General features: G+C 41.7%; 1 protein-coding gene across 2 annotated transcripts in view; it reads right to left on the bottom strand.

Annotated features, from left to right (window-relative positions):
- The window catches only part of mtmr14 (myotubularin related protein 14), a 38281-nt gene extending 20092 nt beyond the window's left edge, over positions 1-18189 (bottom strand). The window contains exons 1-7 of one of the 2 annotated variants that reach the window (XM_037100705.1): positions 17805-18189; positions 15905-16053; positions 14481-14589; positions 12603-12678; positions 1512-1572; positions 1146-1268; positions 486-559 (exon numbers count right to left, since the gene is read on the bottom strand). In XM_037100705.1, coding sequence (XP_036956600.1) covers positions 486-559; positions 1146-1268; positions 1512-1572; positions 12603-12678; positions 14481-14589; positions 15905-16053; positions 17805-17822 — 610 coding nt within the window. In that variant the 5' untranslated portion in view covers positions 17823-18189. Of the gene's footprint in view, positions 1-485; positions 560-1145; positions 1269-1511; positions 1573-12602; positions 12679-14480; positions 14590-15904; positions 16054-17326 lie in introns of both variants that reach the window. The other variant, XM_037100704.1, reaches the window with a different exon arrangement.
- Between the last annotated feature and the right edge of the window lie 8031 nt (positions 18190-26220).

The following is a 26220-nucleotide window of genomic DNA, read 5'->3' on the forward strand; positions in this document are numbered from 1 at the left end:
TAGTTTACTTGGAGAGCTCTTTTATTAATCTCTTACGACCGGCAAAATGTGAATATGTGAACTGCTCCAAAAACAGAAGTGACAGTTAAAAACTGCGCTCGCAGCAGTGAGTGACCCAGCTGTCTGTGTGTAATTGAGAGGGAGAAAAGTCCCGGTGTACAAGTGCTGACCCAACCAGAACACATGGTGAAGGAATAACAGTTTGGGGGCCACAAACAGGAGGCCGGCAGGCTGGATGCCGCCCAGGGGCCGACTATTGAGGTCCACTGTCCTAAACATTGTTGTCAAAAGTATGTAAGTTACAAAGAAAGTAAAATATAGAAATCTGTTCATTTCTTAAGATAACTTCAAACCCATGGATATTGTGGGTAGACATCATCACAATAAGGGGACCGCTCTACTTCCAATGTTTCGCTGGATTCAAACAGTGTCAGTCTGGGCAGTTTAAAGTGGAGTGACAAAGAACGTTAACATGAGGAGCTTACCTGGGTAAGGCACAGAGAGTAAAGTGAAGTCTGCATAGCGTTGGGCCTTGTCCGCCTTCTCAGATGAAGTTACACTGCAGAGAGCCAGATGAGAATCACTGAACATTCATGGGCAAACATGGTATTTTAGTGAATACAGGGTCTCTTTACTGACCAAAAAAAAACACAGCAATAGCAGTATCAGTGTTTATTCTGGTAGACATGCAAGGGAGGGTGCTGGCAGTGGACACATTTTCTCCCACCCAACCTTTAATTGTTAGTGTTCTTGTAATTCAGAAGTAAAAAAATCATCTTTAAGATGCTGTAAATTAATTGCTTGTTTGCTTTCTAGTATTAGAGTACATTATTCCATTCCTTGCATTTTTCTTTAGGGTTAGAGGTTAGTCCTTACATGTAAGCTGCTTTTTTGATCATTTACTATGCATTTTCGGTCAACCATCTCTAGTGAAATATATACTTCAAAACAGTACCAACACAATCTGTTCCACATGTAACCTCACAGCCAATATCAGTAACTGCAGTGGATTAGTCCCTAAAATATGATAAATGACGTGACAGCAAGAACCAAGATCTGTGTACGTACACAGAACTGGAAAAAACTAAACTAGATCTGAAGCTTCTTCCTCTCAGACATAATCACAAGTCTGTGCTGTTCCTTACTTTAGGCCAAACTTAACCTTCTTGTTCTCCACCATCAGGTCGCAGATGTAGCGAACTGAGAGGTAACGCAGCAGCTTGATGTCATGACCTCGAACCTTGTCAAAGAGCTGGGAGTCTCCATTCCTGGGGAGAGGGGAAGAAAGACAAAGAGTGTGGAGGGAGTAAAGGAGGAGAGAAGACGAAGGAGGAAAATAAAACTAACAGAAAAATGGGACACTTTTAAAATCCATATCTCAGTCAGTAATGTTTCCTTTTTTACAATGAGGTCAGTCATTGCTGTGTTTTATTGTGGTCACATGTGATTGGTGTCACACAGCAGTGTCTAAAGTTCATTGTCCCCTAATCTAGTTAAAGTGAACTGTTTACCTGACTGCGCTGTCATCCTCTAGAACCTCCTCAGACTCTGTCCACGTATCATCAGCGCCCCCTGAAAACACACAAAAGTTCTTCACTCAAAATGAGGATAATGATTAGAACACAAACTTACAACATTTGGTATTTCAAATAGCCTATTGGGTTGGTTTCAGGGCTGAACATAATTTAAGTTGTAAGTATAGTATCTTTTAGAGCCATTTCACTCTGAGAATGTTAAGTCAGATATAAGGTACATGATTGTTTTGGGAGTTGTCTACTGTAATGTCATAATTATTTAGGGACACATACAAACGTAAATAAAACATTTATCTAATGCTCAATTATGCAAAGTAGACATCGATCAGGCATAACATTGTGACCACAGGTGAAGTGAATAACACTTGTGGCACCTGTTGGGGGGATATGTTAGGTAGCATTTGAATAGGTTGTCCTCAAAAATGATGTGTTATAGGCAGGAAAAATAGGCAAGTGTAAGGATTATGAGTGCATTTGACTAAGGCCAAATTGTGATGGCTAGAGAGCTGGATCAAAGCATCTCCAAAACTGCAGCTCTTGTGGGGTGATCCCAGTCTGCAGTGGTCTGTATCTATCAAAAGTGGTCCAAGGAAGGAACAGCAGTTAACTATTGACAGGATCATGGGTGGCCAAGGCTCATTGATGCACGTGGGGAGTGAAGGCTGGTCCGCATGGTCCGATCCAACAGACGAGATATTGTTGCTCAAATTGCTGAAGAAGTTAAAGCTGTAGTCTGTAACTATGTTTTTTCATATTTGCAAAAATTGTCATTATGATCTGACAGTAGAATAAGATCAACTGTGAAAATATCCAGTCAGTGTGTCCACCCAGTGACCACAATTTGATTTGCAAGAATTTATCTCTCTGAAATCAACAAAACTAATCAGAGCCAAGGGGAGTGTCTGAGAAGTGTCAATCATGCTCGTGCTTACACTGCTGGTAGCCCCCCTCCCTCAAGCAATGTGTACTCAACAGTGCCCCTCCCTTGTGCAGGCGCTGTGCCTACTTTGACCTGTTCAGATATGTTCAATCTCAAGCTGCGAAATACGTTGGTGAGGCAACAGAGCCGAAAAATGCCCCACCATTCCCCACGTCAAAGAGAGGAAATAGTAAGACTTAAGAAGAAAAGCAGTGCAAAAAGAAATAATTGGGTCAAAGAGAAAACTAGGATAAAAATCTGAACGTCATTTCAGAGGTGGAGGGAGCTGCTGGATTTGTAAGGACTCAAGAGCGACGCAGAGTTCAACGCTTTTCTGCTGGGCATGTAAGGACCCCTGCTTGATACATTAATTCTTTAAACATAGTTTAATTCTATGTTTTAACCACAAGGCTAAGGTAGCAGTTACAGTAACAATGTTGCAGTCAAGCTACATAGCTTGTTGATGAATCTAGCTTATTAGCTTGTATGTTAACTCCAGTGTTTAGCTTTGTCTTTATGGCTACTGGTTAGCAAAAGTGTCTTTCAAGTGACCGGGCAGTTATGAAGTTAGTTTGTGTTCAGGACGCTCTGAAGTGGTTGAATTAGTTTCATGCTTCAGAAAGATATGGCAAAAATAGTTAATGATAACCTGGTAACTCCTCGCCTACCACAATGTGAGGAATATGTACTTGTCATTGTAATTTAATTGTATTGATGAGAAACAACAGTCAGGGCTTATTTTCTTGGGTTAGGGTTAGGGTTAGGGTTAGTGCCCTACCAAAGCAATCAGCATTCAACCTGATGTGAACAAGCCATCTTGGTTATCTGGTTTCCTCTGTTACTGTGGTTGCAAGCCTGTTCATGCACAGCAGGGTCCTCTGTAGGGAGGGGCTTTGAAGGCAGGGCTGCAGTGCATCAGAGAGGAAGGAGGAGGGACCTGGGAGCTGTGCTCATTCAAAATTTCTACTTTTTTCTCATAACTATGGACAGCAGCTTTAATGCTGGTTCTGACAGAAAGGTATCAGAATACACAGTGCACTGCAGTTTGTTGTGTATGGGGCTGCATAGCCGCAGACCAGTCAGAGTGCCCATGCTTGCTGACCCTGTCCACTGACTAAAGCACCTACAATGGGCATGTGAGCATCACAACTGGACCATGGAGCAATAGAAGAAGGTAGCCTGATCTGATGAATCACCTTTCCTTTTACACCATGTGGATGGCTGGGTGCATGCGAGTTGCTAACCTGGGGAACACGTCACAAGGATGCATTATGGGAAGAAGCCGGCTAAGGCAGTGTGTTGCTTTTGGCAGTGTTCTGCTGGGAAACCTTCTCATCCCAGCTGCTTCACACTCAGCTGCAAACTGCCCCAGGACATGCTAGAGGTCCTGGCTCGAAGGAGCCAACAAGACCACATTATCTGCAAAAAGCAGAGATGAGAACCAGCGGCTCCAAAACCAGTGCCCCTCCAGTCCATGGCTGCGCCCAGAAATGTTGTCCATAAAAATAATGACAGAACCGATGACAAAGGGCAGCCCTGCTGGAGTCCAACAGGCACTGGGAAGAGGTCTGACTTACTGCTGGCAATGCAAACCAAGCTTAACAGAAGGCCTCCAACCCCGTACTCCCGGAGCGGCTCCCACAGAATGCCATGAGGGACATGGTCGAATGCCTTCTCCAAGTCCACAAAACACATGTGGACTGGTTGGGCAAACTCCCATGAATCCTCAAACACCCTGTGGAGAGTATAGAGCTGGTCCAGTGTCCTGCGGCCAGGACGAAAACCGCACTGTTCCTCCTGAATCTGAGGTTCGACTATCGGCTGAATTCTCCTCTCCAGTACCCTGGAGGCTGAGGAGTGTGACCCCCCGATAGTTGGAACACACCCACCGGTCCCCCTTTTGAATAGGGGGACCACCACCCCAGTCTGCCAGAGGCACTGTCCCTGACTGTCACATGATGCAGCAGAGATATGTCAGCCAAGACAGCCCCACAATATCCAGAGACTTGAGGTACTCAGGATGGGTCTCATCCACCCCCAATGCCTTGCCACTGAGGAGCTTCCAGACTACCTCAGTGACTTCGGCTTGAGTGATTAATGAGTCAACCTCTGAGTCCCCTGCCCCTGCTTCCTCTATGAAAGGCCTGTCAGTGGGATTGAGGAGATCCTCAAAGTATTCCTTCCACCGCCCGACAATGTCCCCAGTTCAGGTCAACAGCACCCCACCTCCACTGTAAACAGTGTTGGTGGAGGACTGCTTCCCCCTTCTGAGGCGCCGGATGGTTTGCCAGAATTTCCTCGAGGCTGACCGGTAGTCCTCCTCCATGGCCTCCCCGAACTTTTCCCAGACCCGAGTTTATGCCACAAGCTTGGCCTGCCGGTACTCGTCAGCTGCCTCAGGAGTCCCCCAAGCCAACCAGGCTCGATAGGACTCCTTCTTCAGCTCGACAGCATCCCTTACTTACAGAGTCCATCGCCGGGTTTGGGGATTGCCGCTACGACAGGCACCGGAGACCTTACGGCCACAGCTCCGGATAGCCATGTCAACACTGGAAGTGGAGAATGCGGTCCATTTGGACTCAATGTCCCCAGCCTCCCTCGGGATCTGGTTAAAGGTCTCCCGGAGGTGGGAGTTGAAGACCTCCCTGACAGAGGGTTCCGCCAGACGTTCCAAGCAGACCCTCGTGATGTGTTTGTGTCTGCCAGGTCTGTCCAGCTTCCTCCCCTGCCAGCAGATCCAACTCACCACCAGGTGGTGATCAGTTGACAGCTCAGCCACTCTCTTCACCCGAGTGTCCAAGACATACGGCCGGAGGTCAGATGACATGACTACAATGTCAATCATTGAACTCCGTTCTAGGGCATCCTGGTGCCAAGTGCACATATGGACACCCTTATGCTTGAACATGGTGTTTGTTAGGGACAAACTGTGACTAGCACAGAAGTGCAGTAACAAAACACTACTCGGGTTCAGATTGGGGAGGCCGTTCCTCACAATCACACCCTTCCAGATAACACTGTCGCTGCCCACGTGAGCGCTGAAGTGTCCCAGTAGAACGGCGGTGTGCCGGGTTGGAGCACTCTCCAGTACCCCTCCCAGGGCCTCCAAGAAGGTCAGGTACACTGCACTGCTGTTCAGCCCATAAGCCGAGACAACAGTGAGAGACCTATCCCTGACCCGAAGGTGCAGGGAAGCGACCCTCTCGTTCACCAGGGTGAACTCACACACACGGCGGCTGAGCCTGGGGAGCTATAAGCAAGCCCACACCAGCTCGCCGCTTCTCACCATGGGCAACTCCAGAATAGAAGAGAGTCCAGCCTCTCTCAAGGAGTTGGGTTCCAGAGCCCAAACTGTGCGTGGAGGTGAGCCCGACTATCTCTAGCCTGTACTGCTCAACCTCCCACACTAGCTCAGGCTCTGTTCCCCCCAGCGTGGTGACATTCCATGTCCCTATAGCTCGAGTCACCGTCTGAGGATTTGGTCATCGGGGCCCCCGCCCACAACCGCCACCCAAATCACACTGCACCTGCCCCTTCTGGACCCTTCTGCGGGTGGTGAGCCTACTGGAGAGTGGGCCCACATCGCTCATTTGGGCTGCATCTGGCTGGGTCCCGTGGGCAAAGACCCGGCCACCAGGCGCTCGCCTTCTAGCCCCAACCCCAGGCCTGGCTCCAGGGTGGGGCCCCGGTGACACCATTCCGGGCGACATAACTTCCTTGTTGTTTTTCTATTCATTTGGGGCTTTGGAACCGATCTTAGTCTGACTCGTCACCTAGGACCTGTTTGCCTTGGACGACCCTACCAGGGGCATTAAGCCCCGGACAACATAGCACCTGGAACCATTCAGGTGCTCAAACCCCTCCACCATGATAACACGTATAAGTAATGCCTTTCATACAGGCACTGCTAACCTGACATTGTTCAGATTTTACCCAGAGGAGCGATACATGTGAACACAAATGTCTGAATCAATTGAACTGGACTTTACCCTGCCAGCTCAGTGTACACCTTTTCCCTACTCAACTCATATACCATTTGTTGCAGATGGCTGAGTTTTTTCCATCAAATACCATAGAAATGCATCAGAATACATTCATACATAATTTGGAAAGTAATTTACAGTTAATAAATGATTGACACTGTAACTATAAATTCACTCAGAAACACGTTATGTTGTTGCATTTATCTGATGGGTTCAGCACTCCTGCTTCGGTGACTTTGTTTCGTTTAGGTTTAGTTTGTTTCTTTGTGTTAGGGTAGCCGGCTGCCCTTCTTTTGTTTATTTTGGTCGGCCAATCAGTATATTGTTGTACTGTTTTGGGGTTCTCCCTTTGTTCAATTGTGGTGTATTTCACAAATTAATCTTCTTAACTGCAACTTGGCTTGGTTTCATGCTAGACCTCTTAAGTGCAATTATTGTGGAGGTCATAACATAGATAATACAAACAATAATCAAACCCACTTCAATTGGAGACTAAACTGGATCACGTGATTGGAAATTGGGGCTGATCACGTGGTTTCAGACTCGATCGGAATCGGATGTTACATCCTGAGCAGGGATCGGAGATATATATATATGTATATTTATTGTCATTATTTTTTTATCACCATTATGTGGTGGTGCAGAGTCAGACCATCCGACATCACTTTGCTGCGGTGACACTATTGGTTGAATTTTGAAAGTGGACCCAAGCCCGATTCTATATTATTTTTTTACGTCAGAGCACAAGTTTTGGCAGAATGCAGATGCCTGCGAAATGTTACTCTGACAAACCTGTGGATAAAATGTCTGCAGTGTGCAAAAAACTTAAATTAGAAAGCAAAAGTAGTCCAACAGCGACACGAAACGTCTGCAATACGACCATTGCTGCATTTAATACTACACATTTGATACGGCAAATAAAAAACAAACACTCAAAGAATACAACAAGTTCACTCAAGCAATACAGGCAAAGACACCAAAGCAACAAACACTCTTGGACAATTTCCAAAGGACAGAGAAATATTCTCGAGACAGCGACATGGTAGAAGGTAATTAAATTAATTGCTCTGAATAACCAGCTCATCTCTGTGGTAGAGGATCAGGGTTTTCTTCGCCACCTGGAGTTTTTGAAACCCCGGTATGCGTACCAGTTTTGTGGCTCTCATACAGCAGAGCATGTGTGAAATAGACAAGCAACATGTCCACGTCATTTTACATGACAATGTAAGGAATATGAAAAAAGCAGTGGATGATATTATGGGGTACGAGGTACGAAGCATGGGCTGTGTCTCACACACTTCAGCTGGCTGTACACGAGGGTCTGCTGTCACAGTGCAGCATCACAGACTCACCTGCTAACACAAAGAAGGTGGAGGCCTCTATGATTGATTGTGTATGTAGGAGGCATTCACACCATTTGTTCGTCGTTTCAGAGAATTCTTTCTTCCAGAAGAACAATAATGTGAATGCCTTTAGCATTCTTCTGGAATTGGTTGTAAATGCAGGAGGCATTCACAACACATGTTGTTCATGTAAATGCTAAAGTCATTAACACTATTGTGTTCTTCTGGAATTTATTCTTCTTTCGTACATTTTTCGGCACCTTTCTACTCCTACAAATTTTGAGCTACGGCAACCATTCAAATATCAAAATGTTCAGCTTTTTAAGGATGTGATGGCTATTAGTACTATTAATTGGCTTTTCTATCTTTTATACTTTTGGAAATATTAAGCTTTTTCTGCAATTTTTTTCCTATTCATCCTTATGGGGATTTTCTCAAATTTCATTCTGCTACAACTTCAGTAAACATTCAGCTATAGAAACCGTTCAACTATAAAAATCTTCAGCTTTATAAGATCTTTCAGCCTTGTACTTTTCAGCTTTTTCAAAAAAAACACAAAACACTGAAACAAATGGGAAAATCTTCAAATCCTCTTCAAAACTCATTGGACTTTCAACCTCTTCTTGTCAACCTCATACTTTCAGCTAGGGACACCATTCCAACAAGACACTGAACTATTGGACCTGTATTCGGTTTTTTAAGAATTTTTAGCCCGTCTTCTGAGTTTATAATTTGTGTGTATAGCGTCAGCTAGAGTGCATGACATCATTGCTGGAGTGTAGAGCAGCTGGAACAACTCAAGACGAAATTCTCTTCAGCTTGATTTGGATTCCAAATCTTCTTCCACATAGACAATATATGCATAGAAATGTAGGAAATCTTGTTGGCTTTCAGCTGATGGTCTTATTTCAGATGTAGGACGTACAATTTTGGATTTAGAAGCCCTGGAGCAACAAGCACTGCAGCTGCTACCCCATAAGCCGCAATATTCATTTTGAGTCTAAATTCCTGGAGGAGAGCAGACAGTACCTGATTTTTTCTCTCACTTTTCTGCCCTCATTTCTTACTCTCCAGAAATAAAAACGACATGAGTGCGTTCAGCCATGTCTCCTCTCATTCAACATATACATATTTTGGTGATAACCATTACACTTTTTTCAAAAATCGCAGGGGTTTGGGAGGCGTTTTCTCATTCATTCTTATGGGGACATTTTCAACTTTGGCTCTGCTCCTGCTGCAGCATGTGTGCAGCCATTTTAAGCTATTTCTGCCTTTAACTTTTCATTCAACCATTCAAATATCAGTCCCATTAAACTGAGAGGAAAAATATCCAGAGGCAGGCAAACACATCCTCTTTTCTAAACTGCTCCACAAGACACATTTTTGACCACACACACACAAAAACTTAACAGAATGCTCAAAAGACTCTTATAGTTTCGACCATATCATTATTAGAGTGATAGCAGTTACTGTTTTGCAGAGAGAAGCATGTTAATGTGAGGTGAGTCTCAGCTGAAAACACTATTAAAAAAACTCTCACAGTCTGTTGCCAGGACCAACCCAGTTACCATCACCGTGGCAACTGAGAACTGGGCCAATTATTGGGTCAATTAATTTAATACACACACACACACACACACGCGCAGACAAATATGCATGTGTAAGCATGCACACATAACCTCACATGATGTACACACACACATACACACATACACACATATGCTTAAGCGTGCACTCACATGCACACAAACACAAACACACATGGTATATTATTCCCAACATTTTTACCATATTTAACTATTATTTTTTCATTCATTCAAGCCAGGAACTCTGTTTAAATTTATTTAAATATTCCCAATCATTGATACATTGAGATTTATTGAATTTCTTAGTCCGATTCAGGGTCTTTGACTAATTCTAACTGTAACGTCTCTTCAAACTCTTTATATTTTTAATGCTTCACTCTCACCAAACTACTACATTCTCTTCAGATGAGACTTCAAATGAATTAAAGCCACAAATTCAGTTTGGCTTTAGTTTTTCAATAAATCTTACATTATTTCAGGTTTTATATATTCTGGAAATTATTCAAAATTTTCACGGCCAGCAATCTGCATTTGGCTTCAGCTGGTCAACAGGGAGCACTCACAACCGCAACTTCTTCAGAACTTGCCTTCTCTAGTTGGTCATTAAAATTGTTTGTAGAGGTTTCTGATTGAATTTACTGTATTTTATCTTTATTTGATTAATTGGTAATCACACGACTAACATCTTCTACTCATTATGGATTGCTTTATTTCATTCTATTTTATTGTATTCTTTATTTCTGTGCCTACACGTTACTGTATGTTTTATTATGTGTGCAAGGTAAGCTGGTAGGATTACTCTGGTTCACTGGTTAACTCACTAATTCAGGCTGAAGTTTGTTAGTGAAAGGTTTTCAAAGTTTATCTGGGGACAGGGACACGGCTTGTTAGATAGCTTGACTTGTTGTTTAACATACTGTTAAATTATATTCACTGTATGTCAACTGTAAAAAATGTTATTGACTTTGAATCTTGCTAGTATAACATTAGCTGTCTGGCTAACAGCTGAACCAAAGGTTTCAGTGAGTTAAGTGGACTAGTTTATCTACCTTTGCTAACTTGTATCTAGGGGAAGGTACACACTACAGGATAATCGGGGCAATTTTTGTCCCGATTTCCCCCTTAAGATCAAAGCCAGCAAAGGCCTGATTATTTGATGTTTGCAAAGGACATCGTGTCTGATTGTCCTGTGGTGTGGGGTGTGTTAAGAGAGATTTTGTCCAGTCAGATCCACTTAGAAGGCGTCGGAAGGAGAGATCGTATATAATGAACATGGTTGACATTTGCAACTATAAATCCTGTAGTGTGTGGGGTGTTTTGAGCGGAGCTAAACACGCACAGCATGTGATATCACGTGTACCGGACCAACAGCCAATCAAGATGCCAGGCTGTGTTTCTCCGTCAGCCTTTTATTTACCTGTTGCCATGGTGACTCGCAATACCAGGGGCCAGAGCACACCGCGCTGCTATCTGTCAGTGCGTTTACATGCACAGCTTAGTCAGATTACAGCCATAGTTCGACTATGCTACTCAATTGGACAACTTCACTTATCTGAGTATACATGCCAGTGAGAAAATCGGATTATTGGGCTGGAGCATGTCATACCCCAGTATGCTAGGTGGCGCTGTACCCATTTCAGCTAGTGGTAACAGAGATACCTCTGGCTGACCTCATTACGTCACCAGCTGCCTTGGTATTTGCCGCCTCCGTCGCCGCCACCGCCCGTCTACTTCCGACTCTTTAATTCGACTATGAGAAATCTGATCCGGTCCGATTTTAGTCAGACTATGGTGCATGCATGCATCTTAAAAATCCGATCATAGTTGGAGTAACCCAGTAATTCGGTTTTCTTGAGTGTCATGTAAACGCACTGTCTAATACTTGGGACAATTTTTACTCACCTCCAACTCGCACTGTAACGCATACAGCACATACACTCTTGCCGTCTCCATGACTTTGTCCATAGTGTTTTGTCTTGGTTTTGTTTTTTTCAACCACCACTGCATCTTTCAGTTCGTCCGCCATGTTTGTTTACACTGAAGTCACGTTTGACCACGCGAGATTTGTAATATTGAGCGTGAAGAACCTGATACTCTTCTGAATTATCGGTTAGTGTGTGGTGTGCACTACGGAGAACACCGCACACTATAAGATCAGCAGAGAGAGATCTTGTGCCATCTGTCTTTTGTTATCATCAAGTGTGTGGTCTCCTAGTCTGTGAAGGTTTGAAAATCCTGAAGTGTGTACCTGCCTTAAGGGTTAGGGTACACCCTATTAACTGGAGTAGTGAAAAATGTTTCCATTACATACTGTATTGACCTGAATATAGGACGAGGTTTTTTTCGATGACAATAATGGTGGGGTCATCTTATAACCGGGGTCTAACTGTCGACACATGCTTTTAGTGGTCTGGGGTCGCTACATGACCGCAGCGGCAGAGGGCGCCAGCTTATTGTAGAGACGTCACTGACACTGTGGCTGGGGTTATCTGTCAATCACAGCGGGGAAGAAGTGACAGGAGATGAAAAATGGACAGGTGCGATGATTGTACAGAGCAAAGTGGATCAAAAGTGGTGTAAGTTAAACATCTGAGGCGGAGCTATGATGCTAATTTTACGATTATGGTGGTCAATGCAGCAGAGGTGTCAAACAACGGTCAGGCAGCCGAGAAATATGGAGTTACGGAGTGTAACGTCCAAAGACCAAAAAGACTGTCTGAAAAGCACTAACACTAAGAGAAAAGCTTATCATGGTTCTCAAAATCAATTTTGGTTTGGTTTTTTGGAGTCTTTTTCTACGATAAGTCTTGAATAGAGGGTTCGTCTTATAATCAGGGTCTTCCTATATTCGGGTCAATACAGTAAGTACCTGATGGGATTGTAATGGCTCTTTCAGCTACTGGTCAAACTCTCCGGTGTCAGAGTTAGTGCTTGCAAAAACATTACACTTGGATCGCAAAGTACATGAAATGACCATAGTATGCCCATTAATTCCTGATAATGGGACACCTCGTCAGGCATCATCCCTTACACATCAGTATGTGCTGGAAAGTCCAGATAGGAAAACTTTGGCAGCTGTCTGACAAGACATCTGCCACAACTGCTCACTACAGGGGAGAGAGCATATAGGGAACTGAAACCTTACATGGAAAATAAGACGATCACAACTTCCCCTGTTTAGACTAAATTTAAGTTTTGAGTATATGTGCGTTTGCATGTGTCTGTTAGTGTTGTACCTGAGAAGATGTAGTTGTAGCCCGTGCGTCCGTACAGCTCCCCCCATCCTGCCAGAGTGGACGACCGGCATATATGCTGTAATGAGAAACAAACCACATAGGATCAGCACTGTTTTACTGTTCATACTAGCATGTGAACTTGAAAAAATTATTAATAGTCTTGTCACCTGTCCAGCCTAAAGATACAGAATAGAGGTAGTTGTGGCCACAGAAAATCTGTGCACTGTATTATAACCAGTCCAGCTTTTATCCCTGTCACAGTGTGTTTAAGTAAAAAGTTGCAGTGCTGCTATTGTCTTTGAGAGCAGTTTCTTACAAATACTTGAGCACGATATCCATTGGCCATGGATTATTAGCAGAATAATTTGTACAATTTATATTGCAGAAAAACATGCTTGGGGTGATTTATAATAATTAAATTCAGAAATTTACTGATGTGTCAATGTTACCCCAATGTATAGTTACACTGTAAATATCCTGCCTCTCATTACAAAATCGTTGTGTTTGATAATTACATTACTTACTCCTTAATATTGGTATCGGCATTGGTTCCAAAGTAAAGTATCAGTCGGGCTCTAACAAACGCACTCATTTAAAGATTTGAACGAATCAATGTTGTCTTTTAGAGGAAGTAAGCCTACATGATTATCATAATTTAATAATCTTATTTTTACAGCAGTCATATTGAGGTTTGAATGTGAGAGAACTAAACGCATAACTAAATGAGTGTTGATCCTGTCAACAGACTTGTAATCAGCTGCAGAAAATCGCTCCCATGAGAACAGAAGGTGTCTCTCAAACATGTGGCACAATTTGCTGCTGTAAAAAAAACCTAATTCAATTCAAGTTTTTGTCCCGGTGATAAAGAAAAAGGCTATTTGTATGAGTGATAGACTGGATAGAAAACATACCAGAATAGTGCATGAGTTTTAGTGCACAGCAACTCTAACATTTGAATTTTGTTTGCTTTGTTACATAACAGATCCATCAGCCTCTCTCTGCCTTATTGAATACACCTTCTTTTGCAATCCAAGGAGTTGTTCAGTCTTATTCACCAAGTGTACTGTTAGTCTGTCATTGTTAAACCCAGACAAATGCAACCACATGAATTTGATGTTGTGACAGACTTTGTAGTTTTGTTGTTGTCTGTTGTTGTCCCATTAGTTGTTCTTAGTGGAGATAGTACAGGGGAAATACAGTATCTGAGACAGTAAACCTTTTTTTTTTTTTTTTTTTCATTTCATAGAAACAGATAAAGCGTTTTTGTGTCTGGTGGTCCATGAGAAACGTTTTGTGATTGTGAGAAAAGTTTTGTGAAACAATTGTGATTTTAACCTGTTGGGTCATGTTCTGTTTAACTGTGTAACTAACACTGTAAATCATTTTCGTACAGCATTAAATACAAACCTACCCCTACATGTGGGAAACATAATTATTCTACATACAGTCTCTTGGACCTTTTAGAGCCTGTCCTACAAATAATTTTTGGGGCAGTGTCGCTACCAATACTAGGGAGTAAAATAAGTTCTGGTATCAAGGTTTATAATGGCTACAAAAAGTTTGCATATCAGCACATATCACAAAACATATACGTGAATATCAGTGTATCTGAGAAAGGCCATGACCAAACAATAGTAGCAGCGAATTTATGTCAGTCTGGCTCTTGTACCTTTAAACAATAATTGTTGGAGAATGTTGGAGAAAACAAACAAAATGGAAACAAACATGACAGGTCTCAATAAACAGTGAGAAAGGAAAGAATTTACACCAGAAACAACAAAGACAGGACTTTAACCAAATGTCTTGAATTTGTTGGTTTTGAACATATAGTGGAATATAACTGATATGAAACTCTGAGTAGAGACTGAGCAGCAGCACCTTGCCATTGTAGAGGATGACTGGACAGACGAACCTCCCTCTGCAGCGAGCCAGCTTACTCCGGTTCACCAGGTCCTGCAGCTTTGTGATCTGCACTGTGCTTTCAAACCTACACACAAACCGCAGCATGTTATCCATCAGTCAGTCCACTTCAGTCTTATTTAGCACATCATACAGAAAATGCCACTATAGAGCACTTGGAATGACAACAGATAGCATTAACTACTGGTACATATTTTAGAGTCGGCTTAAACAAGCTAACGCTGCTGATGCCTCCACATAATCAATTCTTATCTTCTGAGAAGCAAGTTACAGTTAAGTAGGACATTCAGCTTGACTTGACTACCAGTGATTGTCTCATTACATTCACCACCAACGCATCTTAACTGCCTGCCTGCTGCTATTCTGGCCATGAAGAGACACTTGAACGTTTTTCTAAAGGGTTAAAGAAGTCACAGGGGAAATCTTAAAGGCCTCAAGAACATTTAATTAAATCAGCTGTGTAAAAATTTAAATGCTGGTTTTGTGTGAAATCCATTTTCTTCCACATCAGTGTTTCCAGGCAGTTTTGGTAGGGATTTTCATTGACAGTGAAACACCAAAACAACATGAAAATGGCTAAATCTCTTCTTCTTTTCTGTTGGCAAACAGTAATGCAGCCATCATCTGGTGAGGAATGAGACAGGAAGCCCAGCTGATCATCATTTCATCGTCAGGACATTGAAAGAAATCATGAAAGTTTTGAACCTGGATGTTTCTCTCTGATGATTTCCCAGAAAATGTACCGTATCATGATACATATCAGTACTAGCATATAAAATAAAATTTAATCTTACAGACTGACAAGTCTCCAACACTACTACATACTCTTTGTAAATGTGTTTATTGTTCACAATTTTTCAATTAACCTCAACACAAGCTGCTATTAATGACTCAAAAGCTGTTTCCCACTGCATTTCTTTAACAGTGGGAAACTGCAGACCAGACTATGAAATGGAATATTATGCTGTGCGCTAATTTTTTCTCTGCACATGAGGGATTTGCCATACAAGGAGGCTTTTTTAGTATGTATGTATTCATAAGTATATGAGAAGCCTCTTTTGGTAGAGCACAACATCCATTTCCAGTACAACAGTGGAAAATAGTATGTATTATTCAGCAGTGAGAAATAAGGATTTATTGAATCATAGCAAATTCATTTTTTCAGGCTACACTGTGACCTCATGTGACAGAACAGTGACTTTATACTTGTGCTGCCTTGATGTGTTCTGAAGGCCTTTAGATGGAGGCTGATCTTTGCTCTCTGCACCGCAGTAAGGTATGCATGATTAGAGGAGGGACACAAACAACCACAGAAGGGTAATTGGTAACTGAGTGGACTGGACTTTGTATTTTAACATGATGGACAATCTGTGGAGAAGTACCTGTCTCGCTCAACATCTGTGCATTCATACTCCAAGAACACAATCTGCCGGGGATAATGGCCGCACACCTCTCCATTGGCGTTGTGGATGATACTATACTTGTAATCTCTGGCAAATAACTCCAAACAATGCTTCTCTATCTCCTCTACCTGAAAAGAAACACAAAACAAAATTAAACTTGTGGTTTAAACCACAACTACAAGACAGAACTTGACAGAAATGAGTAATTTTGCTTGGAACTAAATGGTTAACTAAACTGATCAATTATAAATATCTTGGAATTTAATGTATGGAAGGTATATGTCCAAAAATAGACATCATGTAGCATTCAAGATCAATGCCACTATACTTTTAGCTTGATGACACATTTATTATAATGACACCGGTCATGAATCTACCAAGTCCCTGTAAAAAAATTAAAAAAAAGTTAATGCTTTTGCCAATGTCTGTCTGTTGGTTGGTTGGTTTGTCAGCAGGATTACAAAAATAAAAAACAAAACAAAACCAACTGAATGGGGTTTCACATTACTTGGATGGAGGATGGGTCTCAGCCCAGAATAGACCTCCTTAACTTTTGGTGTGGATCCAAGTAAAGGGACGGATCCAAAACTTTTTTCCCCACTTTCTGTTATAGGGGAGATGACTATTTTAATATTTCATAATTTCTCGGAGAATAATGCTTGAATCTTGATTTGAAAAAATCCATATCTAGGGGATTCAAATATGTTGTATTTAATATGGATTTTCTTGCAATTGGAAATGCTTGATCAAGTTAAAGGGGGCTGTTGGGCCTTGGCAGAGATATGCGCTCTACTGACTTTTGTGGCAAAGGGGAGCAAATTTAGATGCAGACTACCATATCTATCAGTAATATGAATGTCCCTTACCATTTTTCTATGTTACTATGTCATGTGGATTAACATCAATGAAGTCCTTATGTGTGGCATTCGAGGTCATTTCAATTTAAAAATTACAGACATTGTCCATCAGGCACTTACTTGCCAGATATGAGACAGCTTTAGTCTATTTTGCTGTCCACACCTAAACGACCATGTTTCTTTCAAAACATATTAATTTATTGAATTCTTATTGATAGAACAATAGCATATTTTTGAGAGGTTCTCATATTATATTCCCTGGGAACAAACTTAATTAACTACACCTAGCAATGTGTTTCTTCATCAAAATTATATCCATTTCAGACATTAATGAGGCTTTAAATACAGTCTAGTGGGTAACATGTATGCCGAGCAGAAACATGATTCCTCGAGGTTACATATCACTACCCACAGAATGTGCTGATTTACTGCTGTACAATGGCACTCTAATCTCCTTGATTCCGCAAGGCAGTTGGACTTGTTCATCACACAATAGAGTGACAGATTGTGAAGTAGATGAAACACATTGAGAGTCCCATCTTACCCGAGGAGTGACCTCCTTTGCTCTGTATTGCATCTTGGAAAACAAATCTATCAAATCTGCTATCTCCTCGCTCTTTCTGACCGACAGACCAGTGGCCGTGAAGCCGCCGGCCGCGGAGGGGGAGGCTGCCATCATAGCGCCTCGACCCGCGGTGGTGGCCTCGAGCCGAACTCGACCTCCTTCAAACACCGCAGAGCCTTGTCCTCTGGAACGGGAAGACCGACCAGGCCATCCCTTCCCAGCCAGCTTCTTCCTGACTGCCCGCTTGAGGGGGCCAGAGCCGGGGAGTCTTCCTGAATTCAGGGCACCGGCGAGCTGCTCCACGCTCCGAACACAACACTGCCAACCCTGACAGCCAGTCACTCACACTACGGCAGCTGCTGCGACCGGAGTTAGCACGACTAGCTCACAGGCTAGTTCAGCTTTCCTTTCCACTAACTTCAAAACCTCGAAATACTCATCTGAGAGAACATCCAACCTTTGCAGTCCTCCACATCACCACTGTTTCCAGGCATCTGTTGAAGTGATGGCCGACTCTCAGCAACTGAACTCCGGTCAGCTGGAGTCAGGAAATCTCCCGGATCCTTGCCGGCCTGCTCACGTTTCCTCAATGTCACGTCTTCATGTCTCCTTAGTAACCACGATCATGGTGATAAACGAATTAAAGTAATGCAGTATTGGAGCCTGTGATAGCGGGGTCTCAGTGCTGCATATGTTGGTACGGATGAAAGCCCAAGCAGTCCAGGGTGGTGTTGCAATCTGTGTACTAGAGTCTGAAGGTACAACAGGCGGTAAACAGGAAGCTGACATAACCACGTGACTGCCATCTCCCCCTTTACATGACGCTGGTTGTTGACCAGAGCAGCGCTGCTGTCCTGGAGTCTGCAGCTACAGCGTGTTTACTGAGGAGACGAGCTGCAGACAGAGCTCCTTCCTGCTCCATAATTCCGAAACTGGTTTATTACTCGTTATACTCTTATATAGTTTGGGTGAATTAGCGTGGTTTTCAATGTTCTGTTGGGAAACCTTGGGTGCCGTCATTCATGTGGAGGCCACTTGACACACACCAAACATCTAAATACTATTGTGGACCAGGTACACCCCCCAGTGGCAACAGCACCCCCAGCAGCAGTGACCCCCCACCCCCCCAGATTGATTTGTGGTTTTCCGGTCCCCCAACCTACAGGATCATCATCATCATGTGGTGGTGAGATTTTCTAGCTACATCCTGAGTGAATTTTATCACTAGATTTTGCGACAGTCCTTTTGAGTATCGGGCCACAGCTCATTCTTGTGTTTTTTCCTTCTTCCATGAACAGATCTCTTCAGCATCTCTCCGCCTGCCTCCAAGCATCTCTGGAAGCACACTCTCTGCTGTCTCCTAACATTTTCCTTGAATGTTGTCAGTTTAGATTTTGTTATACTGGTAGGCCTATCGTTGATGACGATTAGGGCAATATCTTCATGTGAAACATATCAACAACACTTGTTATTCTCATTCACTAAAGAGTAAATAAGCCAGGAATAGCTGCAAGTGGCAATCTGCGGGTTCTAACCTCCTTCGCCCCAAACCAGCCACCCTGACCCTCATCTCCCACAGTTAATGACATCGGCCGCCATTTTCCTCAAAGACCTGTGCAACACATACCCATGATAAGCCCCAGATTTCTCCAACTTGGGTTTTCAGCTACATGCTAATGGAATATTTGTTATACTTTGACACTAAAGACTAAAGTGTCATTCCAGCTCTAAAAGAACGCTGCTACTTGGCTAGCTAGTTAGTCGGAACTGCATTGTGAAAGCCCTGGTTGCTTATAGAGTTCAGTGTGTATATATATATATATATATATATATATATATATATATATATATATATATATATATATATATATATATCTTTGGGGTGACTTCCTTACAGATCATCAGCTGTCTGTCTCACTTTATGCATGGATGCACATCGTGAAACAGGATCTGAGGTCATTCACATGTGATTATCATCAGTGGATAATAATAATAATAATACACTAATAATAATCACTCCACCACCCCTATTGACCTGTAGGGGTCAGGGCAGAGGAGCACAGGGAGTGAGAGAGAGAGACCTCTACTGATCAGTCTAAAGATTTCACAAGATAGTCATTTGTCATGCAGAATTTTATGGAACTCAATATGGGTATGAAATATGAAACCTTTCAGTCAAGATGCACCATATCAGACTTATTTAACTTGAGCTTTTATTGAGGAGAGTACATATTATACATAGTGTGTGTGTGTGTGTCTATATAGATATATATATATATATATATATATATATATATATATATATATATATATATGAACGTAGCGCGAGAGCACAAAATTTATATATATATATATATATATATATATATATATATATATATAAATTTTGTGCTCTCGCGCTACGTTCACTAACATCGTGTGCATCTCTTGGGGGGCTAAGCCTCCCCTGTCCTTAAAACCTAGTGACACCCCTGTTTTCACATAGAGATTTTATTTGAACAATCGGATTTAAATTCAGATTTTATCTATTGATGTGTATTTTAAAGTTTCCATAGATATTATAATGTTTAACCCTATAAAGTCTGACACATCAAAAAATAACCAGAAAATTCTAATTCTTTGGAACTGAGATGTTTATAAAAACGTTTTAACAAAATCAGTTAATATTAAAACTCAGGTATATGCCTGATGCTCTGGGTGTGAGGGGGCTGTAAGGTTTTTCACATTCATGCATGCACACAGCAGCATGTGCCTGTAATCTGTCCCTAAGGGGTGAGCTCAAAATGTTTAGGTGGGCTTCTTACTCGTCCCCTTCTGAAGATATGAAGATATCAACCAAGTTTCATGACAATCGGAAAAGGATTTAATGATTTGGTGCCAATATTTGCTGTACTATCCACTATTATTAACCCTTTCTGTTTCCTTCACATTAATAATACAAAGAATTATCCTGAGATATTCTGCGTGTGATGAGTTGATGCAGCGGGACAAGACATCTGACTCAGTCATCTGCTCTGATTATTGGATTTCATTCATTCAGTGAAATGTATTTCATTCATTGTGAACAATGTTGCTGTAAGAAAATACTTCATCTTATGTGTCTGTAGTTATGCTTATGTGTCAAATGTCATCAGCAAATTCCCCTCAGCTGTGATATAATCATGCACATGAGCACAGTTGTCATCATAATAATGAACAACTGTTGTAATTGTATTGTATTGTTATTGGGCAAGACTTACTATAATGTATCAGATAGACAAAGTTTAAATGTATTTAATAGTGACATTACAAGGAAAACAGAACATGAGCATTTACAGTAAGACAACATTCAGGCTATTCATCTACTCTTGATATGCTGCTGTGTGACCATTTGAAGTGAAGCAATTAAAAAACATGAAGCTGTTATTGTGACAAAGCTGTCACATTCTGTCTGGTTGAACATCTCAGATTGAATTTCCGAAGGAGATTAATATGAGAAAAAGGCCAGCAAAGTTCCCATATCAGGTAAGAAAACTGATCGCAGTCATTGTTGATTTTCGTCAAACATTAATGGAATTTCAGTTTCCTCCACTTCCTCCCAGACGAGGAAGGCAAACACCGCAAGCTCAGCCAAGTCTCGTCACGTCTACAGGAAGAGAGAGTGTCCGACTTCATGGCAGCGTTTGTAGCTCCGCCCCTGAAGTCGCCAGCACATCTCACTGATGCAGTCAGTCAGAAGGAGTTCAACTTGAACAACTTGAAAAAAGTAAATAAATAAATAAAAATAAAATAAAATAATATATATACACACATACATACATACATACATACATATGTGGACAGTTCATGTTTAGAGACAACAGAATGTGACAGCTTTGTCACAATAGCAACTTCAAATTTGGATATTTTTTAATTGCTTCACTTCAAATGGTCACACAGCAGCATATCAAGAATAGATGAATAGCCTGAATGTTGTCTTACTGTAAATGCTCATGTTCTGTTTTCCTTGTAATGTCACTATTAAATACATTTAAACTTTGTCTATCTGATACATTATAGTAAGTCTTGCCCAATAACAATACAATACAATTACAACAGTTGTTCATTATTATGATGACAACTGTGCTCATGTGCATGATTATATCACAGCTGAGGGGAATTTGCTGATGACATTTAACCAATATGCATAAAGCTGCCTAAGATGCATTACATGAAGGATTTTATAGGTTCCTTCATGTTGACTCTCCCATAGGTGCAGCCACATGGCTGCTACTTATCTGAAAGTGCAGGGATGGACTGGGACAAAAATTTGGCCCTGGACTTTTTGGTCCAGACCGGCCCACTACAATCCACGCGCAGATATTGTGCCAACTCGCCCCGCTGGTGCACATAGAAACACACACGCCATTAGTGACACCACTATACTAAACAATATCCCTTTCACCACTGTATGACAGCCACCTTCTTATGGTGCCATCCTCGCAGCAGAAAACTTTTTGCCATTTGGGGTTCTTTGTAGTTTTTTGAGAGGATGATGGGTTATAGAACAGCTGAAGGGTGTCTGGGTTGGGACGATGAAATAATCTATGGGTGGGCTCACTAGGCTGCTTGGGGTCTCTGGTGAGATCATCTCCACAGGAGATAATGTACTGGGCCTGTCGCTCATCACAAACCTGGACAATAAAAGTAGAGGAATAGTGTGGAATAGGTTAAGTTTGAACAAGATTACATGCACATAATGAGTCTGCATGCAATCAGAGCTTTGGCTAGTTGGCTAAAATATGAAAAACAATCGTAAAATGATCTGAAAAATGGACAAACACTAATTTTATATTACAAAGACAGTACAGCTCAACATGTTTACACAATGAAGCATGATGTAAGAGGAAATACTTGTGATTTGTGTACTGCATCATGAGTAATATGTATGCAGATGTTTTATTGTAACAGAAGTTAATCAGTGTTTTATTCATTTTAAATGTCTAATGTTAAACTGTTGAAAGGACAATAAACCATGAACACTGACTGAAAAAAATATGTAAAGTATACATATTTGTTCAGTTGTTAGCTCAATGTCCTTCACGATCAAATTGGAGTGTGCATGAAGAAAGGTGCATGTTGGCACTTTACACACTTTAACTCTAGTGACCTCTTTGGGGGATGTCATTATAGGTAGAAAGGATCAAAAACAGCAGATCTACATGCTCAAAACACATCACATTGCAACATGTGAGTTGTAAGCTTGTAGATGTGCAATTTTGTGTGGCATCCTTCGATGAAATTATGAAATAGGGCTTAAGTGGTTAATAAAAGCAACTGATCAATTAATCAGGACAGTATATGAATATGGTAATTGTTTTCCAATACTTTAGATAACTAGATTGAGTTGTAACACACCACACCATCCAGCGTTTGCCATTTATTATGTCAAGTAAAGTCCATAGGCAGTTAAGCACCGTACTGAACCATTTATATTAATGAATGTTTATCCACACCATTCTAGAAGGCACATACCTGCTTAGCACGGTGTCACTACCTCCTCCACATGGTGGAGAGTCTTCCTCAACACTTATTTGTTCAGCCTCCTCCTGCACCATAAAGGGCAGTCAGTGGTAAAGGGAGCCTCACTCTCTTCAGACTCACTGTCAGACTCATGTGAAGGACCCGCTGCTGAAGCTGCAGCATCGGTGCTGCTATCCCCGGCCAGGCCGGCCCCTGCAGCAAGCATCCTCGGAACTGTCCTACTTTTAGCAGCCTGTGCTGCTGGAGCTTTTCTTTTCCTTCCCCTCAATTTTTCCGCACCGCCTTTGCGTTTTGTACTTTCCTTCTCCATCTTTTGTTTTTCGTGTGCTGGTGTGTTGTTGTTGTTTTTTCTTTCGCTCCCTCTCTCATCATCGACTCCTCATCATTTAAAGTGATTGGACGAGGGGGGGTCTAGAACATGCGTGGGTGGGACTCCTGGGCCTCTGTAGCCTCTCATAGGTCCACTGGGCCAGGTATTCTTTAGACAGGCAGGCCACTGGGCCAATCTTCACCTCTGCTGTGTCTGCAGCTGAGCACTGTGGGCCGAGCCGATGCATGTCTCTCTCCCCGGGCTGGGAGAGTAACAATAGTTACCAGAGCGAGGCATGGCAAAAAAAAAATCAAAAATCCATCGGCCCATTAGTGACCAGCCCACTGGTAAAAGTCCCGGTACTCCCGATGGCCAATCCACCCCTGTGAAAGTGTGTGATACTTGAGTAGAAAAGAGGCGCTTATGGATATGGAAATTCATCGAAACACACGTCATATACGTCAGCGTAGACGAGAGCCAATTAAGGCAAAGTCCTGACGTCATGAAGGTGGGTCTAAGGTCGCGCAGTACCTGGAGAGCAACTGCGCAGCGCTGCGTGATCTTGAACTCGCCTATTACTCGTTTTGTGATGATAGGGCAAAGGGTGTGGGAGTTATGGCCAATCATTTCTAAGCCACGCCCATTGTGAAAATACATTTGGTCCGTGGCAGCCATGTTTTTTGACCAATGTGGCTCATTCATTAGGGAAATTTGTCTTTTCATCCCCCGAAGCCATGTACCAAATTTGGTGTTGATAGAGTCAATCCTCAAAAGTTCTATTCATTTGACTTTTTTTCACATTCTGCAAATATGGCAACAAATCTAGTCAGACGGACTTTTATGGTCCAAGAAGCTTTTTTGTAGAGCACATTGAACTGGACTGGAGCTGAATAGAACTTTTGAAATATTTATGCTATCAACACCAAATTTGGTATATGGCATCGGGGGACTGAGCCAGTAATTTCTCTTATTAATGAGCACGATTGGTCAAAAAACATGGCTGCCATAAAGCAAAATGTTCTTGCAAAGGGCGGGGCTTTAGCAAATACTGGCACCAAATCATTAAATATTTTTCCAATTGCCCACCTAAACATTTTGAGCTCACCCCTTAGGGACAGATTACAGGCACATGCTGCTGTGTGCATGCATGAATGTGAAAAACCTTACAGCCCCCTCACACCCAGAGCATCAGGCATATACCTGAGTTTTAATACTTTTCAATTACATTAATTTCATATGTGCAAGAAGAAGTTTTAATATCCTGTTTTTGTAATTATTGAAAATGAACATGGTAGTGGAGTTATTTAAAAAGAAGTGATGCCATAAAGTTATCCTGGAACAGTACTGTTTTTTTTTCAAAATGTTATTTGCATAATTTCTTTTGTATCTAAAATACATTTTACAAATATCTCAGTTCCAAAAAAATTGAATTTTCTGGCAATTTTTTGATGTCTCAGGCTTTATGGGGTTAAACATTATAATACCTATTGAAACTTTGAAATACGCATCAATAGGTAAAATATGAATTCATATTTTAATGTTCAAATAAAGTCTAAGCATAATACAAATTCCATTAGCATGTAGCTGAAAACCCAATTTGGAGAAAGCTGGGGCTCCTCATGGGTATGTGTTGCACAGATCTCTGAGGAACATGGCAGCTGATGTCATTAACTGCAGGGGACGAGGGTCAGGGTGGCTGGTTTGGGGCGAAAGAGGTTAGAACCCGCAGACTGTCGCTTGGGGCTATATTTGTTAATAGAGTTTAAAGGTTGAATTATGTACTGTGGTCAACAGTCAGTATGTAAAGCTATCATGCTCTTTAACATGCTTTGCCTCTGCTAATGTTATGTTGGAAATTGTACTGCTTATTCCACCACTAATATTGCATCTTTGTTGTTGTATTATGCTTAAGTAGTGGTTTGCATATAAGTTAGGGATATTACATGTGAACCTTAAGGTCTTATGCTCATACAGCAGCTTATTTACATATACATATATATACACATACATACATACATACATACATACACACACACATATACACATATGTAAATATACATACGTATATACACATGGACATATATATACACACATACACTACCAGTGAAAAGTTTGGACACACCTCATTTAATGGTTCTTCTTTATTTTCATGACTGTTTACATTGTAGATTCTCACTGAAGGCATCATATGAGATCAACACATATGGAATCACGTAGTAAACAAAAAAGTATGAAATAACTCTAAATATGTTTCAAATTTTAGATTCCTCAAAGTAGCCACCCTTTGCTTTGTTGACGGTGCTGCAAACCCTGGGCCTTCTCTCAATGAGCTTCATGATGTAGTCACCTGAAATTGTTTTCACTTCACAGGTGTTCCTTATCAGGGTTAATTTGTGGAATTTCTTGCCTTCTTAATGGGGTTGGGACCATCAGTTGTGTTGTGCAGAAGTCAGGTTGGTACATAGCTGACAGCCCTATTTGACAACTGTTAGAATTCATATTATGGCAAGAACCAATCAGCTAAGTTAAGAGAAATGACAGTCCATCATTACTTTAAGAAATGAAGGTGTCGGTCCAGAAAATTGCAAAAACTTTGAATGTGTCGATGGAGTGCTGCACCAGATGACCTGGCCTCCAGTCACCTGACCTAAACCCAATCGAGATGGTTTGGGATGAGGTGGACCGTAGAGTGAAGGCAAAAGGGCCAACAAGTGCTCAGCATCTCTGGAACTCCTTCAAGACTGTTGGAAAACCATTTCAGGTGACGACCTCATGAAGCTCATTGAGAGAATGCTAAGAGTGTGCAAAGCAGCAATCATAGCCAAGGGTAAGTTATTTCACACTTTTTGGTTACTACATAATTCCATATGTGTTCATTCATTGTTTTGATGCCTTCAGTGAGAATTTACAATGTAAATCGTCATGAAAATAAAGAAAAACCATAGTTTCGAAATGCAGTTGGATTATTCATTTCCTATTTTTTTCTCACCTCACCACTACAATGTATGAATTTGGAGAAAGAAAATGGAATTGATATAATGACAAGATAAAGGCAGCCATA

This window comes from Acanthopagrus latus, chromosome 6 (genome assembly GCF_904848185.1).
Source record: "Acanthopagrus latus isolate v.2019 chromosome 6, fAcaLat1.1, whole genome shotgun sequence".
Taxonomy (NCBI): Eukaryota; Metazoa; Chordata; class Actinopteri; order Spariformes; family Sparidae; genus Acanthopagrus; species Acanthopagrus latus.